Source organism: Acomys russatus, chromosome 19 (genome assembly GCF_903995435.1).
Source record: "Acomys russatus chromosome 19, mAcoRus1.1, whole genome shotgun sequence".
NCBI lineage: Eukaryota > Metazoa > Chordata > Mammalia > Rodentia > Muridae > Acomys > Acomys russatus.
In genome coordinates this window covers 3,689,235-3,708,302 of record NC_067155.1, presented here as the reverse complement: position 1 = coordinate 3,708,302, position 19,068 = coordinate 3,689,235, and the positions used below count along the sequence as shown (strand labels likewise).

The 19,068-nt window shown below is 51.6% G+C and overlaps 1 protein-coding gene across 1 annotated transcript; it reads left to right on the top strand.

Annotated features, from left to right (window-relative positions):
* The first annotated feature begins 17,157 nt into the window (after positions 1 to 17,157).
* Positions 17,158 to 18,740, top strand: Cebpa (CCAAT enhancer binding protein alpha). The gene has a single exon (XM_051162194.1). The coding sequence runs from the start codon at positions 17,255 to 17,257 to the stop codon at positions 18,317 to 18,319; it is 1,065 nt and encodes a 354-aa protein (XP_051018151.1). The 5' UTR covers positions 17,158 to 17,254; the 3' UTR covers positions 18,320 to 18,740.
* Positions 18,741 to 19,068: the final 328 nt, after the last annotated feature.

Genomic DNA, 19,068 nt, shown 5'->3' with positions numbered 1-19,068 from the left:
AAAGAATGAATCAAAATAAGATGATCTTTTGTGTCCGTACTTATTTATTTTAAATTGGGAGGATTTTTTGTTTGTTTGTTTGTTTCTTGCATGCTGGAGATTAAACCCAGAGTCTGTGCATGTAAGGCAGACTCTCTACCACTGAGCCACACCCCAGCCCCTCACTGGGGGATTCTAGGCAGGGGCTCTACCACTGAGCTGCACCCCAAGCCCCTCACTGGGGGATTCTAGGTAGGGGCTCTACCACTGAGCCACACCCCAGCCCCTCACTGAGGGATTCTAGGCAGGGGCTCTACCACTGAGCCACACCCCAGCCCCTCACTGGGGGATTCTAGGCAGGGGCTCTACCACTGAGCCACTCCTTGAGGCCTTCTCTTCTGTTTTTAAGTTCCTCTACGTGATTTTAATTTTTTTTTCTTCTTATTTTGATATTATTATCTGTAGAATTTCTACTTGGTCTTTTTAAAAAATCTCTGAAACACTGAAAATTTTTTGTTCTTTTATTTAGGAGGACCAATTCCATCACACTCTCAACCGTAGCTGTGACAGTCACATTGGAGTTGGTCTCTGCTCATTTGCCTTCCCTTAGACTAGCTGGATTTTTAGTATGTCTGGTAATGCTACCTCATAGATGGTGCGAAGGATGCACCAGAGATGCTACTACATTCTCCTGAGGACCACTCACTTCCTCTTTAGCTTACAGTTAAATTGGCTAAGTTCAAACTGTGGTAGGTGGCTATTCAGATCTAATTAATGTTTTCAGATTTAAGTGTTGATTTTCTGTCCTGGGCCTGGGAACTTCTTGGGTCAAACAGACGAGTGCCTCGTTTCACACACAAAACTGGCTTCTCAGTCCCATTCCTAGGGTGACTAAGGTCACTTTTTCTTTTTTTCTTTCTTTCTTTTCTTTTTTCTTTTTTTTTTCCAAGAGAGGGTTTCTCTGTGTAGCCTTGATTGTCCTGGACTCACTTTGTAGACCAGGCTGGCCTCGAACTCACAGTGATACCACCTGCCTCTGCCTCCCGAGTGCTGGGATTAAAGGTATGCGCTGCCACCACCATCCCGGGGACTAAGGTCACATTTAACTAACCCTGTCCATCAATAAAATAACACTGCATGGTCTTCTATCAGAATTTTAGAGGCCTCATATCTGGTACAGGCTGTGACTTCAGGCAAAACACAATTTAAAAAGAAAGAAACTCAGGCTGCCACGGCTCCTTCTTCCGAATGTGTGCTCCCTGCTGCCGGCTTCACTTTTGGAAAGTCCCCGTTGTCTTTGGGCAGTTGTTTTTTAGTTATCTGTCCAGAGTTTAGAGCCTAGGATCTCTGTGCGTTTTTGATAATTGGTTCTAAAGGAGTCTGTGCCCAAGGGTGTGTGTGTGTGTGTGTGTGTGTGTGAGAGAGAGAGAGAGAGAGAGAGAGAGAGAGAGAGAGACAGAGAGAGACAGAGAGAGACAGAGAGAGACAGAGACAGAGACAGAGAAACAGAGAGAGAGAGAGAGAGAGAGAGAGAGAGACAGAGAGAGACAGAGAGAGACAGAGACAGAGACAGAGAAACAGAGAGAGAGAGAGAGAGAGAGAGAGAGAGAGAGTGTTAAGACTTTCTAGCTGGATTTTAATTTTGGTTCAATTTAACAAGCAATTTCGAACCCCTCATGCTTTCATCTTGGTGTCAAGACACAAGTGTCGCTATGCACTTCAAGCTGACCTGAAAGTCACAGTCACACACTAGCTCCTACCTGCTAAGTGCTGGGATTACAGGTGTGTTGCCATCACACCGCGCTTTGAGAAAGAGAGAAAAAATAGGTAAAACTTCCCACACTAGGAGTTTTATTTTCCTTGCTGACACAGCTAATCTCCAGTATTTATGTAAGAGTTATGAGCAGCTTATCTATTTAATCCTTGCAGCTCTCTGGAGAACAAGGTTTGTTATCCGCATTTGAAAGACGAGAGGCATCCGACCAGCCAAACTTACTCTGCACAAGTGCCTTTCAAACTGGCTGCTGTCTGCTGGCTGCACTGCTCTCTTCTCCCTAAACCTGGCTCTGGGAAGTGAGTGGCACATCAAGAAGGCCAGGTGTCAGGCCCAAGGTGGTAGCTAGAGGGAGGAAGTGGAGGAGTCATCTGTGACTTTGAACTCGGCCAGGTCCTCCTTAGTCATCCAATCGAGAGCCTTATCCCAGGGCTGTGCACAAGACTCCTGGCTGGGGTGGGGGTGGGGGGGGGTGTGGGTGTAGGGGAGCAGGGGAGACAGGGGAGGGAATTATTCAGCCCAAAGTGGAAACAACAGCAGCATCCATTTCGGTGAAAGAAGAGACAAATAGAACCGGGTGTTAGCAATTGGGCACAGCTTTAGGAAGGACAGAGGGGACCCAGTCCCCACAGCTGGGTACACAGCCGCAGTGCAGCGTGGGAGATCCGCTGAACCTTTCTTCCCTTCACCTCTTCCCTTTGAGTGGGTTAGGTCAGATCTACCATTCCGTGCCCCATGCCAGCTTTGATGGGATGCTGTCCAGGTTGGGAAGTGAGATCCCCAACCCTAAACAAGGGAGGTAGGAATCTAGCTCAAGAACCCAGTTAGCATCCGCTCAGGGCAGATTCCATGTGACCTATCCGCCTTCTAGTAACTTCTCCCAGAAAACCAAGAAGGCCGGGGCAACTCGTTCTGTGCGGGTCACCTGCACTCTGAGGAACCCTGAACTCTGGGAGCACACTGTTTTATGGGGAGTCTGACTCACTCTGCTTTTTCGTTTAACTGTTACTGCGCCTTGAGCGAGATTAAAAACTGGTTTTGTTTTTGTTTTTTGTTTTTTTGTTTTTTTAAAGAGTGCCTTTTGGAATGAACGCAGGACGGAGTTTCTAATTTTTTAACTGGATTCTAAAGGTATGCTTGGTGAAACTCAATTTTCCCAACGTTAGCTCTACCAATTAACCAACTAGACTGGGAGTAACTGTATTTTCTCAGTTCACATGATGGTGCATAGGGATTTAGGCCTTGGAAGTTATCTGGCCAACAGGGAGTGTCACAGGACTTGGGTTAATACTCTTTCCTGTTGACCTTTGGGTTTTTGACTAAAAGTGGAAAAATGGCAACTAAAGTGAGAAGTGGGTGGGGCCGGCGTGCCCTGCGCATGCTCTCTAATCAGTAAGGATGATTTTCTTGGGGCCATTGTTGAAGATAAAAGCCCTGTGTAGGTCCATTTATATTTTGTCCATTTGGATCTTCAGGTCTAGGAAAATTAAACCAAATCCTTCTCATGACCACGGGGATGGGGGGAACTGGTGTGTTTTGATTAGATTTAGATATTCTTTGGAATTGGGGGACAGTTCATTTTTGCATGTGTATTGTTTACTTCTTCCATATATGTTAACATACAATGAAGAAATGTTGGGGTTTTTTTTTTTTTTTGAGACAGGGTCTCTCTGTGTTAGTCTTGGCTGTCCTCAGACTTGCTTTGTAGACAAGGCTGGACTCGAACTCACAGCGACCCACCTGCCTCTGCCTCCCGAGTGCTGGGATTAAAGGCGTGCGCCACCACCACCCGGCTCACCCCTCTCCTTCTATGTGAAAGGTCCTAGGTATAAACGTGCTCATGGGCCGACCTTCCCTTCTTCTTTGCATACATGACATATAAGACGTGTTTTTCTGTAATGCTTGTCTTCCATATGTACGCCCATACTATGTACCTATGTATGCTGTCTGTTTTTTAAATTGCAATTCCTTTGTGGAGGTTCATTTGTTTGTGACACGGTTTCTCTTTGTAGTCCGAAATAATCTGGGATTTGCTATGTAGCCCAGTCTGGTATGGAATTTACAACCCCTCTCCTCCCTCCACTGTGTGCCAAGTTGAGGGAATCTCAAACTATTATGTAACAGTTTTCTACCATATTGAAACATTCTATCCCACAGGCTAGCTCCTTAAGCAGGAAGGCAAACAATTCAAAAGTAGCTGCAGGAAGTTCCTGAAACTGACCGGGTTCTCCAGGCCCCGCCCAGCCAGAGTAAGCAAGAAGAGCTTCAAGTCACTCAGCGGAAGGGAAGATGAGCCACAACCAGGTCCCTCAGATGACGCTGAGCTTCAGAGAAGACTCAGAGAAAAGCTGCAGAGAAGACTGAACCCAGACCAGCTGCCTGGAATATGTTTAGACCAACCAGGCACCTAGAAAGGACACTCTCCAACCTGTTGAGCTGCTTAGCTTCCCAGGTATGTGAGCTGTCACCCATGCCAGGTAGACTGGTGATGCAGCTGTCTCTGAGTCATTTCTGTTCCTGTAAGTAACCCCTCACCCATACTCCTGTAAGTAACCCCATTAAAACTCATTGGCTCACAAAATTGGACTTTCGTGGTATCCGTACTTTGGTCTGTCATGGATTCCCTAACAGGGGTGAGTAGACTTATGTGTTACATCTCCCTAGGAAAAGTTTTGTCACGCTACACAAGCGTGTGCCACCACGATGCCCTGCTGGAAGTAAACATACCTTTACAAATGAACCCTTTTCCCTTTCCAATAAAAGTGACTCACTGCGTGCCAAGTTGAGCGCGACTTAGTGCCGATAGCTGTGTGGGACTTTCACAGGAGAGGGCTCACAAATCAACAACAGCTGGTAGAACATTTCCTAATCCATCCGTCCATGTGTAGGTATAATAAATTCGGATGATGAACAAATAGATTCGAAGTCTTTCTATATTCCTCTAGCTTTTGAGAGAGAGAGAGAGAGAGAGAGAGAGAGAGAGAGAGAGGGAGAAAGGGAGAGAGGGAGAAAGGGAGAGAGGGAGAGAGGGTGTTAGTGTTTCTGGAACGCCAGCTTCCAGGCTTGCAAAACAAAAGCCTTTACCCTCTGAGCCATATTGCTTGGCCTGCCTCTAGCTTTTTAATAGAGGCGCAGGTTCCTATTAACCAGCTCCTCCATACCTGTTCAACGAGTCATTGTTTTTCTTTTTCTTTCTTTCTTTCTTTCTTTCTTCTTTTCTTTTCTTTCTTTCTTTTCTTTTCTTTTCTTTCTTTCTTTCTTTCTTTCTTTTTCAATTATTAACAGCAGTGCTGGACATGGGGAGGCTGAGGCAGAGGGAACATGCATTTGAGGCCAGCCTGGGCTACAGAGAAAAAAAAAAAAAAAAAACCCTGCCTGAATAGGGGACCACAACGACCTGAGCCTCTCTGTGGACACCGGAGATTTCATGGGCTTAAATGTTCAGGACCAGACTTGCTAGGTGAAAGAAAAGTGACGCTTAGCCAGGCGTAGTAGCTCACGCCTTTAATCCAGCACTCAGGAGGCAGAGGCAAGTGGATCTCTGTGAGTTCAAGGCCAGCCTGGTCTACAGAGCAAGTCCAGGATAGCCAAAGCTACACAGAGAGACCCTGTCGCAAGAAAGAAAGAAAGAAAGAAAGAAAGAAAGAAAGAAAGAAAGAAAGAAAGAAAACGGACACTCCGAAACGGGATCATTTTCACCATCCTCTGGCTTGTCTCACTACATGGTCCTGCTGGCTCTGCCCAGTCATTAGTACCTCGTTAACCTGGCGTGGATTTGGTGTATCTCCCATCCACAGTATTAGAACTTTGATGTTTTTGTGTGTGTGTGTGTGTGTGTGTGTGTGTAGTGTAGTGTAGTGTATGCGCATGCGTGTGTGCAGGTGCATGTGCCTATGTGTGCACCCGGAAGCCAGCGAAGCCCAGCATGCTGTTCCATCTCTTCTCCGCCTTATTGCCTTGAGATAGGGCCTCTCACTAAACCTTGGGTTATCCTGGCTGTTGGCCACCAAGCTCCCCGGCAGTCCTCTGATCTCCCTCCTGCATCCACAGCCTGGGGTTGCAGGTGCATGTGGCCATGCCCAGCTTTTTCCATGCATTCTGGGGATTTGAACTCAGCTCCTCATGCGGGGGAAGTAGGCACTTTTCCAACCCCTGAGCTATCTCCCCAGCCCCAGACTTTTAAACGTGTTTAGAATTCATTTGCGTTTTCTGTATCTTTGTTTTGTTTGTCTTGATTTTTAAGATCAGATCTCTCACTGTACAGCCCAGGTTGGCCTGGAAGTCATTGTGAACTGTGAAGCCGAGACTCACTGTTCTCCTGTCTCAGCAACCCAGGTGCTACAATAAGAAAGCTGTGCCACAACACTAGCTGTGTTTTGTTTTTTTGTTGTTGTTTTTTTTTTTTAAAGACAGGGTTTCTCTGTGTAGCCCAGGCTATCCTGGAACTCACTCTGTAGAACAGGCTGGTCTCAGATTCACAGAGATTTGCTTCCCAAGTGCTGGGATTAAAAGTGTGCAGTAAAAAGGATACAGAGGGTCCTAGAAATCGACAAGTAGAACAATATGATAGGCAGATTTGGGCCCAGGGGTCCTGCTCAAACTAAGGCACCAGCCAAGGACAATACAGGAGGTAAACTTTAAACCCCTTCCCAGATCTAGCCAATGGCCAGAATATTCTCCACAGTTGAGTGGAGAGTGTGATATGACTTTCTCACGTACTCTGGTGCCTCACATTTGACCATGTCCCCTGGAGGGGGAGACCTGGTGGCACTCAGAGGAAGGACAGCAGGTTACCAAGAAGAGACTTGATACCCTATGAGAATATACAGGGGGAGGTAATCCCCCTCAGGAACAGTCATAGGGGAGGGGAATAATGGGAAAATGGGGCGGGGCAGGGGGGGGAGGAATGGGAGGATACAAGGGATGGGATAAACATTGAGATGTAACAAGAATAAATTAATAAAAAAAAAAAAAGTGTGCAGTACCACTGCCCAGCCAACATTAGCTTTTTTTTTTTTTTTTTTTTTTTTTTTTTTTTTTAAATAAAGTCTGTGTATTCTCAGTTTTTCTTTAGATCTGATTCCCATTCATTCTGATCTGGAGTGTTTTGTACATAAGCAAATGAGCTTTTGATCTTTAGGATATGAATGTCAAACTGGGCACACGCCTTTAATCCCAGCACTCGGGGAGGCAGAGGCAGGAGGATCGCTGTGAGTTCAAGGCCAGCCTGGTCTACAAAGTGAGTCCAGGACAGCCAAGGCTACACAGGGAAACCCTGTCTTGAAAAACAAAACAAAACAAAACAAAAGAAAACAAAACAAAAAGAAAGACAGGGGCTGGAGAGATGGCTCAGAAGTTAAGAGCACTGGCTGCTCTTCCAGAGGTGCTGAGTTCCATTCCCAGCAACCACATGGTGGCTCACAACCATCTATGACATGATCTGATGCCCTCTTCTGGCAGGCAGGTGTACATGCAGACAGAACACTGTATACATAATAATAAATAAATAAATCCTTTAAAAAAAAAAAAAGACAGAAAGAAAAGAAAAAGAACATCATGTCAACAGCAGAAGTCACCATGACTCAGGACCCACAGCCATGTACAGTGCCTCATCTGAGAAAACTCACAAAGCAGAGGGGAAGAACGGACATTTGCAAAGCTTGGTTTGAACTATTCTATTTGGAAACTATAGTCACTGGGAAGGATTCGGGATGCCTTGCAAAGCCAGGCAACCTTCACTTATGCATTCTATATTTGTAGAGTAAATTAAGGCACCTTAAAATATTTTATAGTATATAAAACTATAAAAATAATAAAACTATTAAGGTAAGGTGGCTTAAGACACTTTTATAGTTTATAAAACCATAAACATAATAAATACATACTTACCTGTCCAAAAAGTCCAATAGATCTGAGCGCTTAAATTACAGACTCCAGACTTCAAGGTATGCTGTTTCCCACAGAGTTGGAAACTCTAGCGGGTGTGTGGTCCTCACTTCTTCCTTTATACACATATATATGAATTTAGTGTGCTTTTTTCCCCTACAGGTTTTGTTTGTTCGTTGAGATGGTTTCTCTATATAGTCCTGGATGTCCTGGAATTCACTATGTAGACCAGTCCACCCTTGAGCTCATAGAGATCTCTGCCAGCCTTTGCTTCCCAAAAGGTGCACTACCACACCTGGCTTGTTTTTTTGTTCATTTGTTTTTATTTATTTTTGTATGGTACAGGAGGGATTGAATTTTGCCTTTATGCATAGATAGTAGGCAAATGTTTTACCACTGAAGTAGGCTCCTAACCTTTCATTGGGGGATTCTAGGCAGGGGCTCTACCATAGAGCCACATCCCAGCCCCTCACTGGGGGATTCTAGGCAGGGGCTCTACCACTGAGCCACACCCCAGCCCATCACTGGGGGATTCTAGGCAGGGGCTCTACCATAGAGCCACATCCCAGCCCCTCACTGGGGGATTCTAGGCAGGGGCTCTACCACTGAGCCACATCCCAGCCCATCACTGGGGGATTCTAGGCAGGGGCTCTACCACTGAGCCACGCCCCAGCTCCATGGCTGTACTCTATTCACAGACCTCTGTTGACCTTTTGAGATAGGGTTTCACTCTGTTGTGCCAGCAGGCCTTTAGATTTGTAATCCTCCTGCCTCAGCCTCTTCGGTCTATGCCACTAGGCCTGGCGTACAAATAGGCATTTGAGTAACGATTCCCTGGCTAAGCGGAGGCAGCATGCAGCCCCACAGCTTGTGTCCTCTCACTGAAGGAGTCAGTCCATCGCTATTCCAAACACGCAGACCTTTGAAGTCTGCCCCATGCATTGTCACGGTTCCTAGAGGGCTGATGACAGGGAAAACACAGAGTCTAGACCAGCATGCCTGAGATCTGGGAGCCCGCTGCCTGCGCCTCACAAGACTCACAGCCTCAATGTCACACCTGAAGGAGAGGTCACTCGGTGTTGGGGGGGGTCTGTCTGGAAGGAGTCAAGTCTTCTCGAGAGATCAAAGGGCTGGACCTTAGGGCCCTCACCTTTTATCTCTTGAGTTTTCACAAAGTTTGGTTTCTTACCTTGTTTGGGATTGTGAAATGTAGCCAGAAGGCACAGATCTTTGGAATCAGGAGATTAGGCTAGGGTCAGGAGAGTGAGTTCAGAGAGCACACACTCAGTAGGCTGGTGGGTCCACTCAGCATGCTAGAGCAGCCGCCACCCCCTTTCCCAGCCCCCCCTCCACTTCCCACATGAACCTGCAGGGAGTCAGACCTGCGAGGGGGCGGGGCGGGGGGGCCAGGGAGCTAACGCCCAGCCAGGTCCAAGTTCTGTCTGGCTCAGCTGGGGTCTTCAGCCAGCCTAGCCATGCCCTACAGACCTGACACACAACAGAGGCAGGGGCAGCTTCAGGGCCCAGCTCTAGGGACCTCCACTGGCAAAGACTCCTCCCTTGCCTGTATTTTCCTAAGAAAACAGGCCCTTTCCTCTCCCTGCAAGGCACTTTTTGCTTCAGCCAAGCCTCTGGGGAGTACATCTGCTTGAGGGGCTGCTTACTTTCCAGTCAGCCCTAAGCACCATGGTGGTGTGCAGTCCAGTCTTTTTGGGAACTGCTTCATTGAAGGGGCTCTCAATTGGGTCTGCTTTGGGGAGTAGGGGCTGGCCGGGGGCAGGGGGGGGGTGGTGTCATGTCTTTATTGGAACCACCAGAGCCACCCTAGACAAATGTTTGGGGACATTCCTAGGTCTGGGGACAAACTGAGTTCTAGAAGGGTGTCTGGGTAGCTGCTTTCTTTCACACCGTCCATCCTGTGTTCATTTAACAAATATTTGAGGCTCTCGTCTCAGCCAAGGCCTGTTCTAGCGGGGGCTGAGGGGGGAGGGAGGAGTGGGCGGGATATGCAGAACAGGACAGACAAGGTCCCAGCCTTTGTGAAGCTGGCTTTTTCTAGTGGGGGAAACCAGATAAGGAACAAGTAAACAAGACCATTCTCCTGAGTGAGCTATGAGGAAAATAAAATAGTGCGATAGATGGCACAAGAACAGCGAGGGGGTAGGGTAGGGGGGGTAGTTGGAAGGGTACAGCTCACACCTTTCTGAGAAGGTGGCACTCAATTGACCGGAAGAAAGGCCCTGTGCCAATGTAGGAAGAACACTCCAGGAAACAAAGAGAGTAAAGTACAGCCCCCAGAAGCTGGGCAAGCTTGTGTGGGGAGAGGCAGGAGTGGATTCGGGCTATTCTTCCAGAACCTTCCTTCCTCCCTCACATAGGAGGTGTTAAAGAGGGTTTAAGGAGCTGAAGAGCCTGCCCTGGAGTGTGTTGTTTTGAAGATACTAAGGGGGGGAGTCTTTTAATGGGGTGCAGTGGAGACAAGCAGACCAGGAGGAAAAGCAGTTAGTGGGTGTGTGGAGGCTCAGTGAGGTGGGGGGAGGGGGAGGGGCTGCAAGCAGGTAATATGGGGAGGAGGGATGAATTGGGAGGGTGCAGATTTGAGACTGTGCATGTGTCTATGTTCCTGGGGAACATGTGCTAGGTGCATGCTCTACCACTGAGGCACACCCTCGGCTCTCTTTTTACATTTTCTTTTGAAAGGAAGTTACCCAGGCTGACCTTGAACTTACAGTCATCCTAAGTGACTGGTATTACAGGCCAGCACTACCAGGCCCTCAGAGATGGGATTCCCACACCCTGTCTGTCTCCCACACCCCCAGCCCCTCACTGGGGGATTCTAGGCAGGGGCTCTACAACTGAGACACACCCTACCCCAGCAGGGACATCCACACAGATCAGGGTCACTGATCTTCTACTTGCTGGCCAGCCCAGGACACTGGGACTCCGCCTGGTATGTGTCTGGCCCCACGCCACAAGCAGAAGCGTTTCCAAGGTGGCTGGCCCCCTAACGCCCTCCTGCAGGAATCCTCTTGTCCTCTTCTTGGAGTTGGGCGTTTCCTACCTGAAAGCTCAGAGCCAGTCCCCAAGACTCCCATCAGCCTCTGGGCCAGGTGTCAGCTTGAATGCGTATCTCCAGGTCCAAGGACTGACAGAACCTAGGCAGCATTTCTACCCTGGGCTACAAATGCAATGGCTGCCCCAGGACCTAAAGATGCACCTGGAGGGGAGCAGGAGAGATGGCTCAGTGGTTAAGAGCACTGACTGCTCTTCCAGAGGTCCTGAGTTCGACTCCCCGAAACCACATGGTGGCTCATAACCATCTATAATGTGATGTGATGCACACTATACACATAATAAATAAATCTGGGAAAAAATGCACCTGGAGGGCTCTAAGGTAGGAAAGAGAAAGGATGTGGTTGGCTTTCCCAGTATCATTTTTTTTTTTAAGGCAGGGTCTCACTGTGTGACCATGACTGGCTTGAAACTCTCTTTGTAGACCAAGCTGGCTCAGACTCACAGAAATCAATCTACCTCTGCCTTTCAAGTGGATTAAAGGTGTGTGCTGCTCCTTCCCCATCACTATGTTTTCAACGCTAAATTCCAAGTCAAAATCTGGTCCTCTAGCATATTCTGGAATTTGCTTTTTGTATGTTTTGCTGTACTGGGGATGGAAATACTGCACAGGGCTCTCTCTAGTGCAGAGCCACACCCCCAGCCCCTCACTTGGGGATTCTAGGCAGGGGCTCTACCACTGAGCCACACCCCAGCCCCTCACTGGGGGATTCTAGGCAGGCGCTTTACCACTGAGTCACTCCCCAGCCTCCCCACACTGTGGGATTCTAGGCAGGTGTTCTACCACTGAGCCACACCCCAGCCCCCCACTGGAGGATTCTAGGCAGTGCTCTACCACTCAACCATACCCCTAGCCCCTCACTGGGGGATTCTAGGCAGGGGTCTACCACTGAGTCACTCCTCAGCACCCCCACACACATACACTGTAGGATTCTAGGCAGGAGCTCTACCACTGAGCCCCTAGCCCTTCACTGCTAGATTTTGAGTGAGCACTCTACCTTTTTTTTTTTTTTTTTTCCAAGACAGGGTTTCTCTGTGTAGCCTTGACTGTCGTGGACTCGCTTTGTAGACCAGGCTGGCCTAGAACTCACATAGATCCACCTGCCTCTGCCTCCCAAGTGCTGGGATTAGAGGCGTGCACCACCACGCCCGGCAAACTCTACCATTTAAACTATATCCCAAGCCTTGAATTAACAGTAAGACAGGCAATCTACAATATATTTTACCTAACAGTTTCTTGGTTTTGGTAATTTTTAGAGGGTAGTGTCTGGGTTTGGTTTCTTTCTTCCATATTTTATTTTAAGGCAGAGTCTCACCATGGAACCCAGGCTGGTCTGAAACTCACTATGTGGCCTCAACTGGTCTTGAACTCTCAGTGAGATTATAGAACCTGTGACTCTCCTATCTTAGCCTCCTGAGTGCTTAGGTCCCAGCCACATGGCACGGCTGCCCTGGCTGAGTGATAATTTGGTATTTAATAAAATATGAAACATGTGCCTCTTGCTCCTGGAGGTACATGGAAAAGACATACCTATGGCCAGCATTTGTTCTAATCAATGCTTCCTTGCTCGATTGGGGTTCGGGGGTTCATCAAGGAGCTAGACACCAAAATAGCATAATGAATTTACCATCTCCCCCCACCCCCCTACTCCGATTTGCTGAACAAAACAGACATTTGATTTCCTTCCAGAACCTCTGCTTTTGGTTATCTGCTAACAGCTTCATGCAAACGGGAGACTTAACATAAACGACCAAATTAAATGACAGAGGATATCTCACACGTGTTGTAGCCGGTGAGCAGGGAGAGAAAACTGCAAACAGGTGATTCTCCCGAACTCAGGATATATATATTTTTTAATCTACCGCATACTCGTGGTTATGATCTTTTTTTGTTTGTTTGTTTGTTTGTTTTTTGAGACAGGGTTTCTCTGTGTCGCCTTGGCTGTCCTGGACTCACTTTGTAGACCAGGCTGGCCTCGAACTCAGAGCGATCCGCCTGCCTCTGCCACCCGAGTGCTGGGATTAAAGGCGTGCGCCACCACCGCCCGGCTATGGTTATAATTTTACATGGCACCCATAGTTACATCTCCTAACAGGCAGATCACTTCTGTGATGCTTGGTGGACAACAAATTCACGTAGCTTTGCCTAAGACCAGGCTGCGGGGGGGGGGGGGGGCGTCCCCCGCATAGTACCACAGCAGGCATCCCATAATTGTACGGAAGTGACTTCTTTAATGTGCCAAGTGTCTGGAGAAAACAGAATCCCAACAATATATACCACTAGACTCAAGCAGTGCAAGAACAGCGAGACGAAGCTGGGCACGGTGGTGCATGCCTGTAATCCCAGCACTCGGGAGGCAGAGGCAGGCGGATCACTGTGAGTTCAAGGCCAGCCTAGTCTACAAAATGAGTCCAGGACAGTCAAGGCTACACAGAGAGACCCTGTCTCAAAAACAAAACAAAACAAAAACAGCGCAACAAGGACTTTCTTTAGTCAACGTCAGCCTCACGCCCAGAATGGAGCTCAGTGTATATGCTCCTAATCCTGCTGCGAACCCTACGATGAGCGGATGAGCTACCGAGAAACGCAGTAACTTGTCTAAGGTCATGCACGCAGCTAGTAAAGCGTGGATGTTCAATTTTAGATTTATTTATTTTATTTATTGCATATGAGTGCTTTATCTGCAGAAGAGGGTATCAGATTACACTCTAGATGGTTGTGAGCCACCATGTGGTTGCTGGGAATTGAACTCAGGACCTCTGGAAGAGCAGGCGGCGCTCTTAACCACTGAGCCATCTCTCCAGCCCCAGGACGTTAGTATTTTAATGGGTCTTTGGAGCCCCTCACTTACTCAGAGCCTCCCAATAGAGATAGGATACATGTGATCTACCGGGTGATTATGAGAGCTTCTCCAGTAACTTCTAAACTATGGATAAGTAGCACTCCACCCCTCTACAGATCAGGCCAGTGGTGTCTGGTGAGCGAGTCCCCTGTGCCTCCCCCCCCACCCCCCCACCCCGACTCCAGGGCCTTGGAGGAAGACATTATATATGTCAGAACTCTAGCCTGGCTTCTTGTTTAAATAGATCCTGCCCCCTGTGCCCATCCTAGCTCACCTCTAAAGTCTCTCCTGGCAGAAGGAGTGGTTTGAAACAATTTCTTTCTTTGTGCCCTAGACTGTCAAGGAACCTGTAATCCTCCTGCCTCTGCCTGGCCTCAGGGGTGTTGAGATTACAGGTATGTACCAGAATGCCCTTTGGGGGACTTCATGGGTTCTCACCTAGCCAAAAGCCCCTCTCTGTTCCAGCCAGAGACCCCTCAAAAACCCACATAGGAAGCTCCCAGACCAGAAGACAAACGCCTGTAAGATAAAGCCCTTTCACTTACCTGGGGTGGCCTTGGCCGTCAACCCAACCCTGTCTGTGGACCCAGTCTTATCTACGCCTCTCCCTAGCGCGCCCCACACTCCAGCCAGTCAAACACCCTTGTCCTTTGCTACCACAACAGGCCCTGCTCCCCGCAGGCTCTCCACCTTTGCACCTGCTGTTCCCTCCTCAAAGATGGGGGGTAGGGTGGGGAGGGAGGGCTTTCCTTCCTTATCCTTCCTACCTGGTTCAGGAAACAGCTCAAAGGTTCACTCCTGCAGGAAGCCCTGTCTCACTTCATGTTTCAGTCAGGCCTCAGTGGGATTCCACAAACCGAGCTGTGTAGAGGCACACATTTGCTCCTCACTCCTCTGGAGGCTGGAAGTCAGTGACTGCCTTCTTCGGAGGCCCCAGGATTGGCGGGGGCTGTCTGTCTCCACCATCGCACATACATGTGCCTTAATGCCCTGTTTCTATTTCTAATAATGGGACCATTTCATGGGTGATGGCTTGCCCCCACCCCTGCTCTTTTGATATCTCTCTCCCTCCCTCCCTCCCTCTCCCCCCCAAGACAGGGTTTCTCTGTGTAGCCTTGACTGTCCTGGACCGGCTTTGTAGACCAGGCTGGCCTCAAACTCACAGCGATCCACCTGTCCCTGCCTTCCCAAGTGCTGGGATTAAAGGCGTGCACAACCACCACCACCCAGGTCTCTATGATGACCTTTTTCCTACCAGCTGATTGCATGTCTGTCCCTCTACCTGTGTCATATGCACAGGGCCACTTCTCACTCACCCCTAGCAACTTAGAAGGGCAAAAGGATTCTGTCAGCTATTCAGGATCTTCTGGTGTTGGGGCGGAAGTCCCAGTCTCCACCCCCCTCACTTCACACCCTTCCTTGTTGACCGTATTCTTGCGCTCCAGTTTTCCTCCCACCTTAAGTTCCTGCGCTTGCATAGGTGAGGCCAACTATGGACGAGCCAGGTGTCAGTCTCCTGCTTAGGTCTCCTCCCTTAGCTAGGAACTTTCTCACAGCGGTCCCTTTCCCCTCAGGGGGGAAAACAAACAAACAAACAAACATTATTTTTAGCTCAGCAGAAAGACTGAAGATCCCTCTTGGCTTTTAAGGGTTTCTCTCCAGGGGACACTCCACAGGTGCACGGTGTATTAATGGGTGGCGCGCATCTGGCCCAGAGAGCTATACTCTGCTCACACCAGGTTATTTATTTAGCATTATCTGCTTTTTTTTTTTTTTTTTTTTTTTTTTTTTTTTTACTCGCTCAGTTCAAAAGCATCAAGCTAAAAATATCTTGTTTTACGCGCTCTGGCCCGAAAATGAAGCAGTCGCGCCATTAATCACTGAGAATATGTTGAATGGGAATTTGATTAAAGTACAGGATGTGTCTTCCAGACAAAGTCCGTTCTTTACTGTAACCACAGTGGAAACACAGCGGGCCTCCCCGACAGTTTTTAGCCGCACCTCCTTGAGCCTCTGGGGCGGATCGCAGCGCCTTTCCTGGCCTAAGAGGGCCACTGCATTGGGGGGGGGTCTTGACCCGCGCACCCTGGAGACGCAGGGAGACCCCCCCCCCAAGCCTGGAATGCGGACAAATAGGGTTGGAGAAGACGTGAGGCCTCAGTTCAAGAAGCCGCAAGAGGCTCCTCGGGGTGCTCACCAGGCCCCATCTGTCCTCCCCCCGCCCCCACCTCCGCGGCCGCGGTCCAGGTGGGGAAATGAACCGGACGCCACGTGGCTGGGGAGCCGGTGCAGGCAAACTCCTACCCGCAGCTGCAAGCCTGTAGGCGGCGTAGTGCGGAGGACGCGACAGGGGGCTGCCAGCGGGTGCTCAGGCTCAGTAGCCAGGAACTGGACACCCGGACTACCAAGATCAGCGCCCATCTGAATGCCAGTAGAGACCGAAAACGGTAGCTTCAGGGCCCCTGACTATAGGCCCCGCCTGGAGATCACGGTCCCCGAGTCAAGTTCACGCCACTCAACTCCAACACCCTGCACTCTCCCCGCCCCCCTCCCCGCCCCCCGCGCTCGCCTTAGTGTCCTGTTCCGCGAGTCTCGGGCGACCCACCCGCCAGTCCCGATAGAGGGGTGGGGGGAGACCCCAAACACTTGACAAGAAGCTCCACGCAGGGTAGCAGCGCCCGCCTCCTAAGCCTAGCAATCCTAACGCTCAAGCCTGGAGACGTAATTAAAAGAAAGTTTTCCAGCCAGAGAGGCTGGACCCGCCAAGCCTTCCAAGCTCTGGAGTTAGCGGCCGCCTCCGCTCCCCGCCGGGTCCTAGCGCCCTACTCTGACGAGCCAGTTGGGACCCTGGAGTTCTAGAGAGAGCCTGGGCTGGGGAGAGGTGCTCTGCCTGGAATCAGTGGGGTCGCTTGGAGTTCAGAGATAAAGACAGAATCTCAGCGCTCTGCATCTCGCCGCGCGCGCTAAGTTGCTGGGTTCCAAAGCAGACCCCAACCTCCTGCGCCGCGGCTCCTGGCCACAACCTTTTAGAAACCCGGGTCGTAGGAGGGGTGCGGGGGGGGGGGGACAGGCCTAGTCCCAGCTTTTAAGATAAGTCTCCACCACGGTAGCTCAAGACCGTTCTTGAGCTCTCTCTCCGAATCCCCCGCCACACCACCCTCTACCTCTCACACACACCCCACAACCCCCACCCCCTCTCGGCCTCTGGATGCTCCGGGACTCCCTGGTGTTGGCTGGAAGTGGGTGACTTAAGAGGCTTAAAGGAGGGGCGCCTAGCCACGGACCACGTGTGTGCGGGGGCGACAGCGCCGCCGGGGTGGGGCTGAGCGCCGCAAAGCCCGGTTCGCCTTGCAGCGCAGGAGGCAGTGGGCGTTGCGCCACGGTCTCTTTCCACTAGCGCTGTGTTCCCGCCCCACTCACACCCGCCTTGGAGAGTGTCACACGGAGGGAGGAGAGGCGGGCTCTAAGACCCAGTAGGCACCATCTTACTAGCGCCCTCGGTCCGAGACCCCTCTTGGACACCAGGGGGCGACGCCTGACCCGATTTAAAAGCGATCCCCGCGCGGGCCTGGCCATTCGCGACCCGAAGCTGCGCGGGCGCGAGCTGGCCGGGGCTCTGGGTGGGCGGCGGCGGCAGCGGCGCCACGCGCAGGCTGGAGGCCGCCGAGGCTCGCCATGCGGGGAGAACTCTAACTCCCCCATGGAGTCGGCAGACTTCTACGAGGCGGAGCCGCGGCCCCCGATGAGCAGCCACCTCCAGAGCCCCCCGCACGCGCCCAGCAGCGCCGCCTTTGGCTTTCCTCGGGGCGCGGGCCCCGCGCCGCCCCCAGCCCCACCTGCCGCCCCGGAGCCTCTGGGCGGCATCTGCGAGCACGAGACGTCCATAGACATCAGCGCCTACATCGACCCGGCCGCCTTCAACGACGAGTTCCTGGCCGATCTCTTCCAGCACAGCCGGCAGCAGGAGAAGGCCAAGGCGGCCGCGGGCCCTGCGGGTGGCGGCGGTGACTTTGACTACCCGGGCGCACCGGCGGGCCCCGGCGGCGCGGTCATGTCCGCGGGGGCGCACGGGCCCCCTCCGGGCTACGGCTGTTCGGCGGCCGGCTACCTGGACGGCAGGCTGGAGCCCCTGTACGAGCGCGTCGGGGCGCCCGCGCTACGGCCGCTGGTGATCAAGCAGGAGCCCCGCGAGGAGGACGAGGCGAAGCAGCTGGCGCTGGCCGGTCTCTTTCCCTACCAGCCGCCGCCGCCTCCGCCGCCGCCGCACCCGCACGCGTCTCCCGCGCACCTGGCCGCCCCACACCTGCAGTTCCAGATCGCGCACTGTGGCCAGACCACCATGCACCTGCAGCCTGGACACCCTACGCCGCCGCCCACGCCAGTGCCCAGCCCGCACCCCGCGCCCGGGTTGGGTGCTGCGGGCCTGCCGGGCCCCGGGAGCGCGCTCAAGGGGTTGTCCGGCACGCACCCCGATCTCCGTACGGGCGGCGGCGGCGGCGCGGGCAAGGCCAAGAAGTCGGTGGACAAGAACAGCAACGAGTACCGGGTGCGTCGGGAACGCAACAACATTGCGGTGCGCAAGAGCCGAGATAAAGCCAAACAGCGCAACGTGGAGACCCAGCAGAAGGTGCTGGAGCTGACCAGTGACAATGACCGGCTGCGCAAGCGGGTGGAACAGCTGAGCCGTGAACTGGACACACTGCGGGGCATCTTCCGCCAGCTGCCGGAGAGCTCTTTGGTCAAGGCCATGGGCAACTGCGCGTGAGGCGCGCGGCTGCGGGACCGCCTTTGGCCGGCCGCCCTGGCCGGGGACCCGGAGAATGGCTTCGGGTCGCTGGACCTCCAGGCTGCCCGGGCCAGGCCGTTGCAAGCCAGGACTAGGAGTCTAAAAGACTGGCCTGCTCCGCGTGTCCCCTCCCTTCCTCTGAGCCGGACTCGGTGCGTCTAAGATGAGGGGGTCAGGCCGGCCGTGCTTTTTCCTTCAGACGGGAGAGTTTTCCGCAGAGCTGAGCTGGGAGCCCGGCAATTCTAGTATTAAGGAAGTAACTCTGTGCCTTGGATACTCAAAACTAGCTCCTTTTCCTACCGAGTAGGGGGAGCAAACATGTGCCTTGATATTTTATTTGGAGAATTCCTGCCTCCTCCGAGGCTGCAGCAGGCCCCCCCGTGAGAAAATGAAGGGTGCAGGCCCAGGGCAAGAGGAGGAAGTTCAGGAAGCCGAGATCCCGGCAGTACCCCCACAGGTGCCCCCCCCACCGCAGTCCCTGTCCTTAGAGGGGAGAGATGTAGGGAGTTGGGGATCTGAGTGTAAGGGTGTGTACCCCTCTCCTAGCTACATGGAGATGGAGGGCTCCTAGTTTCTTGATTTTTCCCACCTCCACTTGCCACCTCAGCTTACAGCAGGCTAGGTTTCCTGAGTGAGTTCGTGGAGAATGTGGGGGCAGAGGGGGCACCATCCCCAGTCAGACCAGAAAGCTAGGTTGTGAGTTAGCATGTGGTTAAGAGAGTGGTGGG